The 9,044-nt window shown below is 41.9% G+C and overlaps 1 protein-coding gene across 1 annotated transcript; it reads right to left on the bottom strand.

Moving 5' to 3' along the window:
* Positions 1-5,666: 5,666 nt before the first annotated feature.
* Positions 5,667-8,477, bottom strand: LOC143385751 (olfactory receptor 14A16-like). Its single transcript, XM_076841287.1, has 3 exons — positions 8,398-8,477; positions 7,982-8,112; positions 5,667-6,532 (listed from the first exon to the last, which is right to left on the bottom strand). The coding sequence occupies exons 1-3, from the start codon at positions 8,475-8,477 to the stop codon at positions 5,667-5,669; spliced, it is 1,077 nt and encodes a 358-aa protein (XP_076697402.1).
* Positions 8,478-9,044: the final 567 nt, after the last annotated feature.

Raw genomic sequence — 9,044 nt, forward strand, 5'->3', positions numbered from 1 at the left:
CTAGAGGATTAGTTTCATGTGATGAGTTGCTTTTCTCTTGTGCCTTTTAATATTTTCTTTGCCTTTGCTTTAGACACTTTGATAATAATGGCACTTGGTCTTCATCTCTTTGGATTTATTTTACCTGGAGTACATTGAGTGTCTTGGATTTGCAGATATATTTACATATATATTTATTTAAGTATGTATAATTTTTGAATGTTTTTACAGAAGGTCTCAAATCTTTCTCTACAATCTGATATCATCTTGTAAGTTTCTAAGAATATTTACTTTTTTATTTTCTTTTTGTTAAACTTAATAATTTCAAATTAACTGTCTTCCAGTTTCTTGATTCTTCTTTTGGTGAGTTTGAGTTTGATATTGAACATTTAAGTACATTTTCAATTCATTTCTGACTTGTGTCTTCAGAATTTTTCCATTTCCTTTATTTTACAATTTCTATATAATTGTTGGTACTTTCACTTTTTCCAGGTGTAATTTTTCTCTTTTGCTTTCACTCTTTCTTAGTATTTTTCTTTAGCTTTTTGAATGTATTTAAAGCAATGGATATTAAATCTTTCTCTAGAAAATCTGGAGTTGGTGTCTTTAGTATTTGTAGATTTGTATTGTTTCTTTAACTAGACACATTTCCCTGTTTCTTTGTGTGTCATATGATCTTTTATTGACAAGGGGGCTTTTTATAAGACATCAGCTATATTCTGTGATTTAAGGCTGGTTCTACGTGTGCTAGAAACATCATTGATCTGAAGGCTCACTGAGAGGCATCTTTTCTCAGCTTGTGTCTTCCCTTCCCTGTGCATGTGTCTCCCCACAATTCTCCCAAGTTCATGGATGCTTTATATGTATTCACTTTCCTATGACTCTTATCTATTCTTTTTCATAGAGCCCTGATCACTGGTGCACAGGAAGCCAGTCTGCTGAAGAGCAGTCCTGTAGAGAGACACCACCCACTATAAGGGCATGGGCACCCAGCACGAGGCCTCACTTTCCCCTGCTCCTTGGGACCATGCTTTCTCACAGGAGTGCTCCAGGAGCTCTTATTTTTCTTTAGTTTTTGTTTTCTGCTCATGGAGATTATGTGGGAAGACATTAGTTAAAACCATACAGAGCACCCAGAGAAGAATCTCCATAAATCTATTCAGTGTGACGGTGGCTTCAGCTGCAGTGTCTGTACAACAGAAGGTCCCTAGTCAATGACAGTTGAGGGGTGAAAAACATCATTTGCTGAGGGTCCCTTCCCGGCACTTGAATTATTAATATAAGATTTATAGAGACACTGTGCTTGCTTGTTTCTAAACACTGGGGCATGAGCTTGTCACTTGGTCCTCTGGGTAAAATGAGAGGCCAAGAGTAAATGGTGACCCCTATAAAATCAAGCAATCTGTGCAGTCTCAAGTCCCTGCTTAGAAACTTGCTTAATGGAGATTTAGACATCAAAAAAGTCTAGGCCAATGCCAAGCTCAAAACCCCTTGTCTTCACCGTCAGGGTGTGCACTTTCCTGTGGGGAGGGGCAGCTCCTCATGCTTGTCAGTGGGTTACAAGGGCCTTGTTTGATGCAGGTTTGAGAATATTCAAGGATAGGTTTTCTGCTTTTCTTCAAATTTTCTGGTTAAACCAATTCTAAATCCCTTGAATTCAGGATACACATGCTCATCGTCATTAATATGATCAACATATTTGCTGAAATCTTTACATCCTAGCCAGTATGTAGGTAGGGAAATTATAACATGCATTAATATTAAAAAATAATTTTCAAAAAGTAAAATAAAATTTCAATCACTTAAAAGAGAAATTTGCAATATGGGAAAAAAGGTCAACATAAAAATTTTTAAAAATGAAGATTTTGTTATTGTACCTAAAGGTTCATAAATGGACTTCACATGAAATTATAGTCTACATCAAAATCAGTATTTAGCTGCAATAAAATTTAAAGTTTCACAATGGTGTCATGGAATGGATTGCTTGAGAAGGAATTAGTATTATGTGCAATGTATTATAAATGCAATTTATTATAGGTTATTTGGCAAAGATTTTTCAGATATTTAGAAACAGGAGATACGAAGAGATGTCATGGTCCATGCAGTATGAGCCCAGCTCTGGCCAGGATGGGCCACACTAATGGTGCCAATGGATGCCCACCTGCAGCTGACACTGTGTAAGAAATGGTTAGTAAGGAGGAAGCATATTTTCCTCAACTTTTGTGGAAAGTAGGCTGGAGCTCAACTTTAGTTCTTTCTTCATATTATTTAAAAGATCCGAAGTCTACATTGATCAAAAGCTTACTTTGTATGTAACTCACAGTTTTCTCCTTGTAAAATATTGAAGATAAAAAGTATATGCTTTATATTCAATTTATCATCCTATACTTAAACAACTCAAACAAGATGCTATACTTAGGATCCACATGTTCTGTGTAATTAAACTAGGGTAACACATGGAAGCTTTTTTTAAAAAAAAAAAATTTTTAGTTGGACACAATATCTTTATTTATTTATTTTTATGTGGTGCTGATGATCAAACCCAGGGCCTCACATGTGCTAGGCAAGCACTCTACGGCGAAGCCACAACCGCAGCCCCAAAATGGAAGCTTAAAGTGTAATGCTGTGTCTTGAATAAGCATAAAGGAAACATGATGTAATGTAATATATATTAATTTCTGTTTAATATCTTAAATTACTTAGTTTCTCTTATTTGCTATAAAATGCATCGTCATTTGATACATTTTATTCATACACCATGTGTCTTTGTAGGGAATTTCACAACCGTGCATGCTTATTGTTGGCTTCCAAAATGCAATAAATGTATGTCTCAAAGTAATGATAGGATTTCCATGGGATTTTCTAAACTATAAAATTGAAAGCCTTAACTATGATCTTATGTACGTCTCATCTGGAAAACCTGCTAGGGTTAAAGGGTTTTCAGACTCTATAGATCACCAGCTCACCCCTATGCAGAACACTGGTAAGATGTGCTGACTGAGTAATCTGAGGTCCATGCTGCCCCTTGGTGAGTGACCAGGTGCCCAGGGACATGGTGCATGGAGACAAGAAGGTGCCAGCCCTGCAAACCCTGGGACCGAGGCTGCAGTAAATCAGAACTGACCTGAGCACCGAGGCTTAGAGCAATCTGTGGCATCTCTAGAAAGACAAAGTGCGGAGGCAGCAGGAGGGAAAGAAAACGGACACTCGGGTCCTGATTGGCTTCCATGTGACACCGAGTGAGCAAAGCGTCGAGTGCTGAAGATGGACACAGAGAGATACTAGGGTGTGTTAACACACACTGTGTTCAGCAGCATTGAATATGATTCCACGATGAGCATGAGCATCTGTACATATGATAATGAACCAACATCTGAGGTGCAATGTGAAGCCTGAAATGAGTCCAGTAATGGCCAAACCGCGCCTGCACTGACCTACAACAGATCTAAAGATGATAAAGTTCTCCATCTATGTTTAACTTTCTTTCTGCACCAAGGATATGAGTGACTAATAATAGTGGTTAAAAGTAGCCTACAGCACCACCCAAAGTCAAAGTAAACAATATTCTCCTATTTAGTGTAGTTGAATTAAATTTACTTTGGTTGATACATTAAAAGGACATTGTACATATTCTGAGGCACCATGTGATGTGCGCATTCCTTGACATTGCATAATGTTTAATCAGGATGGACACATCTATTCCTCAAATATTTGCCATTTGTTTATAGTGAAAACTTCCAAAATCCTTCTTCCAGGTTTTGGAAATAGCCCCTCCAAGCGTTGTCATCGATAGTCGCTGCAGAGTATCAGGGCAGATCTTTGCTCCTGTGGAACTGCACCCACTGACCACCCTGGGCCACCCTCCTTCCTCCTACCCCACTCTCCACCCTCTGCTGATCACCCTGCAGCTCTGCACTCAGTGAAGCAGCTGTTTTTGTTCCAAGTGTGAGGCACTGAGCAGCGCTGGCTTGTCTGGGTCCGGCTACTTCACCAAGCACAGTGACCTTCAGCTTCACCCACGCTGCCACAGACTGCAGATTCTTGTCTTTCTGAGGCTCAGTTTTATTCTGTTTATAAATGTACCAGCACTGTCATCCACTCAACATACATTTGGTGACACTGAGGACTGAACTTGAGTGCACTCTCCACTGAGCTGTGCAACAGGCCCCCAACCTTTGCAGTTTTAATTGTGACTCAAGGTCTTACTAGGTTTCCCAGGATGGCCTTGTATCTTCTATCCTCATTCCTCAGCTTTCCTGGATGTTGGAATTGGAGGCTGCACCTCCTTGGCCTTCCCATTTCTCAAGTGTTCGGTGGACACTCTGGCATCCATTTCTAATATACCCTGAATGGAGCTGCAGGACTGTGGTCCTGCTGACCTCCTTCTGCACACTCATATCATCTCCTTTGTGTAGGTACTCAGCAGCAAGTCTGCTACAGCATATGGTAGTTTTATGTAAAAATAGAATGTTGATAAGATAATAAAAGCAAAAAGATAACATGATCTCTTAAGATAATAAAAGGGAAAACAGAAGGCATGCTTCAATCTTCCCTTTTTCTCCAATGAACATTTATGAAGATGTATCCTTGAAGAATTTTGTTGCCACATATTGTTATTTATCTTAAGTCATCAGACAGAAAATGAAGAAGGTCAGTTATACTCTCTCTCTCTCTCTCTCTCTCTCTCTCTCTCTCTCTCTCTGTCTCTCTCTCTGTCTCTCCCCATACACCCCCTTCTCCCCCTCCCATCTCTCTCTCTCTGCAGGTAGGAGCTGGGAGTAACTGAGCTTGGTTTGAAGCATATTTTCCCTGCAGGTAAATGGAAAGATATGAATGTTCAGTGATGAAAGAGAGATATTAATGAGCACATATTTAACAATTTCACTTGGTAGTTCCATGCAGTGGTTAATGGAATAAAATAAATATATTTTCAAAGTGTTAAGAAAGTGAATTGTTTTAATATAGTCATGACTTTTGCACAAAAATTTTTAAAGAAATTCTTCTAATTTACCTCAACACAAAATTGTGTACAAAGTTGTGACCAAGGGGCATGGCCAGTGCATATGCCCCTATAGTGGTGGGAAAGCTACCTGTGTGTGAAGAATGTGACTCCAGGTCACACCTGCCTCCTGCTCAATTGGTATTTAACATATGCTCTTTAGCTGGAGGGATACTTTATTTACTAGGTGTTGTTTTGCATCTAAAGGTACAAGAAATGACTCAGTAAACAATTGCTACGAAGGCAAAGATACAACACAACATCATCAAGAGTTTCCTACTATGTGAGGGAGGTCCAGACCTCCTGCCCATTTACCAGGAGACTTTGAGGTCACCCAGAGTACGTTTCCTCTTTGGCTTTCAATCAGTGACACCAGAGAGTCCACAGCCTTAGTTGAGTAAGACATTTAAACAACTAACTTGAAAATATCTGAACCCAAGATATATGATTTCATCCAAGAAGTTGAAGACAAGAGAGCATGATGGGAAGAGGGGCAGACCCCCAGTGCCCCTCTGGCAGTTCTCCTGGACTGCAGTGTGTCAGACCAGGCCCCCCTTCAGTGATAACCTGTCAGCGTCTTTCACTCCAGTTGGATCACGATCAGCACCAACGTTGCAGGAACCCTGAGACAAGAACAGGCCAGCTTAGAGCAGCCTGGAACATGCACAAACATGGAGAGGGATCTGCTCTATCCATGGAGGAACAGGAGCATGTGCTGCTTTGTCAGGAGCTTCCCGGTGACCAGATTCTCCAATCCTGCCTTCATGGCCTTGTTCCTCAGGCTGTAGATGACTGGGTTGAGGGACGGGGGCAGCACAATATAGACCGCAGAGAGCACCAGGTCAGTGGAGGAGGAGGACCCTAGGAGGGGCTTCAGGTAAGCAGTGAAGGCAGTGGAGAGGAGAAGCACTACCACTGCCAGGTGGGGGAGGCAGGTGGAGTAGGCTTTGGCCTGCCCTGCTGTGGATGGGATCTGCCTGACGGTGGAGAAGATGAAAACATAGGAGACAACAATGCAGGCAAAGCAGCCAGTGTCCAGGATGGCACTTATGGAGATGAGCACAACTTCTGCAGTCATGTTATGGGAGCAAGAAATAACCAACAACTGCAGAATGTCACAGAAGAACTGCTGAATTTGACGGTTTCCACAGTAAGAAAAGGAAAAGGTGCTCACAGTGTGCATGACACATACAAAGCCACTGCTGGGCCAGGACAGAGTGACCATCTGCACACAGGTGTCCCTCCTCATGATGGCTTCATAGTGCAGGGGATGGCAGATGGCGGCATAGCAGTCCATGGACATCACTGTGAGGAGACTCAGCTCTGCAACTGCAGAGAAAGGCACCAGGAAGACCTGGGAAACACAGCCGAGGAATGAGATGGAATGGCAGTGGGTGACAGAGTTGGTGACAGCTTTGGGCACCACAGCAGAAATGAGGCAGATATCAGAGAGGGACAGATTTCTCAGGAAGAGGTACATGGGCGAATGGAGGCCCGGGTCCAGGGAGGTGATGGTGATGGTGAGGCCATTCCCCACCAGGGCAGCCAGGTAGGCTGCAGTGAAAGCCCCAGCTTATAGGAGCTGAAGGTTGCATGGGCCAGGGAAACCCAGGAGAAGGAAGCCCGTGAGCCCTGACGTTCTGTTCATTCTTGATGAAATGTTCTGCAATAAAAAGGGCAAGTTGGATGGAAAGATCAGGCTTGATATTTGTTCCTATTTAATGTGTGTGTGTGTGTGTGTGTGTGTGTGTGTGTGTGTGACAGAGAGAGAGAGAGAGAGAGAGAGAGAGAGAGAGAGAGAGAGAGAGAGACATCTTGGCAGGAAAGGGGATTCAATGTTGGCTTTAACAATAAAGTTTTTCTATAAAATTCCAGTTCATTGATCACATTTTCCATGGTGTCTTATCATGTTTTCTGAGTTTTTCCTTCACAAAGTCTGAATGTCCTAATGGAATGCAGCAGCACACAGACATTGTCACAGGAGCAGGGCCAAGCAGCCCAGGCCTACAGAGAATGGTCCTGCTGAAGTGTGAGGAGTGAAGACAAGGATGTGCACTGTCCACTACTCACGTGCCCTGGCTAGTCCCAGGTGCTTTGCACCTTATTTCCCAGTCAATGGACTTTGATTCCTACTATTCTTCCACTGTGTCAGTTTCTGTAAGAATATGTGTGTTTTTGTCTTCTCTGTGTGAATGTGCTTTCCTCCTCCTTTTACTTTTCTGAGTCCATTTGGTCACCTTGGTGACTGATTAAACGTCTTAACCCAGATCCTGCTCTTGGCTTTTGTTTCCTCACCTTTCTACTCGTGTTTCATGTTCTTTTATTTTCCTGATTTTTGTTTCTTTCTTTTTTTCTTTGGAGGGACGGCTGTAGCCTGCATTTTGAGAAATATTTCTACAAAACTACGAAGGCGACAGAGGCAGAAATTCCTGCCAGCCTTTAATTTAAATGCTGATTCACAGCATCCTAATCTGTCACAAAACCAACAATAATAACTGTTCATGAATGATACTGTATCACTGAAGGTCACTGTTACTTGGTTCTTTTTAGTGGTCACATATTGGCAATTTAAACAAATCTTTATTAAGCTCACCATTATTTTCTATCATGTCTTACTCTCTTCCTCATAAGTGAATTAAACTTTCCCTTATATTTTCAATAATCTATTCATTGATTACAGTGTTGTCAGTATCCTGTTTTGCATGATGAGATTGTTGATATTTGCTTTGAATATTGCTATATCCTTAAGCCAAAATTCTACAATACAGTGGAGTCTTTGAAATAAATCCTGAGTTCAGAAATTAGCATAGAAAATATTGTTTTATGCCCTCTCATCTGTATTAAGGAGACTAGGTTTAGAGATCTTAAAATTGACATCTAATCACCCAAAAAAAAAAAAAAAACATTTCTTATTAGGACATTTGGATAAGAATTTTCTCCAGACCTATAAAAGCCTTATGAAAATTATAGTCAGCCACAGTCTAAGGGAAAATCGGAACTCACTGAAGGCCTTGTCCTGCAGGACGTGGGAGCAGTACAAAGCTCTTGCAGGCTCTGGGGAACTTACTGGTGGTGGTGCAGAGGCTGTGGCTTCCCTCACCTCTGGGGGTGCGGAGCCCTGAGCTGCCTGCTGCCTGCGCTGTCAACAGGGCTGTGGAGAGGAGTGAGCACCAGGAGGAGGGTGGGGGTTATTTCTTGCCCTGACCTGAAGGTTGAGCTTGGCATGGGTCCAGAGGGACATGCTGCCTCTACTGTGACTGTCACCTGCTCCCCCCAGTGGCTGAGGTACACACCTGGCTGTTCCTGATGTGGCCACAATGCCTCTCCCCTGAAAGCTCTCTCAAGGAGCAGCTTCCCACCCTGGAGTAGGGTCCAGAGAGGCCAGTGAGGCCCCCGGACTCCATCAGTCACTGAGGTACCTGTGGGAGAGACCGGGGTGAGGCTTCCCCAGGGCTGCTGTCAAGTTCAGATCCACCTTCACCAGGCTGTCTGTGGTCATGACCTTGCTTTCTCTGCAAATCCGGAGAGACTAGCCCGACCTTCTTTATTGGAATCACTACCCTGTTTCCATGGCAGTAGTGACATGCTTTTTCAAAACCAATTCCCTCTTTATGAGTAGGTTCATTTCTGGCTTTCCGTTCTTGTCCACTGTCCAAATGACCCAGATTTTCCAAGTCCTGTGCTATTTTAGTTATGTACAGCTCTGTGATAGAATTAGAAATAAGGTCTTATGCTTTCCCTGCTTTGTAGGTTTTGCTCATTATTTCCTTTCTTGTGTGTGTGTGTGTGAGTGTGTGTGTATGTGTGTGTGTTTTCACATGATTTTTAAAATGGTTTATTCTCTGTGAAAAAGGAGAGTTTATACAGTGATTTCATTAAATCCGCAGACCTTTGGTTGTGTAAATATTATAATGCATTCATTCTTCCAATGAAAATTTTTAATTCTCAGTAACTTCTTTAACCTTCTGGTTGAATTTATCACTACATATTGCTTTGTACCCATTATAAATGGGTTATTCATCTTCATTTTTATGATAGTTTGCTGTTTGGTTACAGCATACTTCAA

The sequence above is a fragment of the Callospermophilus lateralis genome, unplaced genomic scaffold (genome assembly GCF_048772815.1).
Source record: "Callospermophilus lateralis isolate mCalLat2 unplaced genomic scaffold, mCalLat2.hap1 Scaffold_957, whole genome shotgun sequence".
Taxonomy (NCBI): Eukaryota; Metazoa; Chordata; class Mammalia; order Rodentia; family Sciuridae; genus Callospermophilus; species Callospermophilus lateralis.

Bases quoted from the DNA above. Each gene is read 5' to 3' on its own strand.
- LOC143385751 (XM_076841287.1), bottom strand. From the start codon at position 8,477: ATGACCACAGACAGCCTGGTGAAGGTGGATCTGAACTTGACAGCAGCC. The intron at 8,113-8,397 runs GTACCTCAGTGA...TTGACAGCGCAG, and splicing joins CACCCCGGTCTCTCCCACAG to GCAGCAGGCAGCTCAGGGCT. The intron at 6,533-7,981 runs GTGAGTTCCGAT...CTTTCACTGCAG, and splicing joins CCTGCAGGACAAGGCCTTCA to CCTACCTGGCTGCCCTGGTG.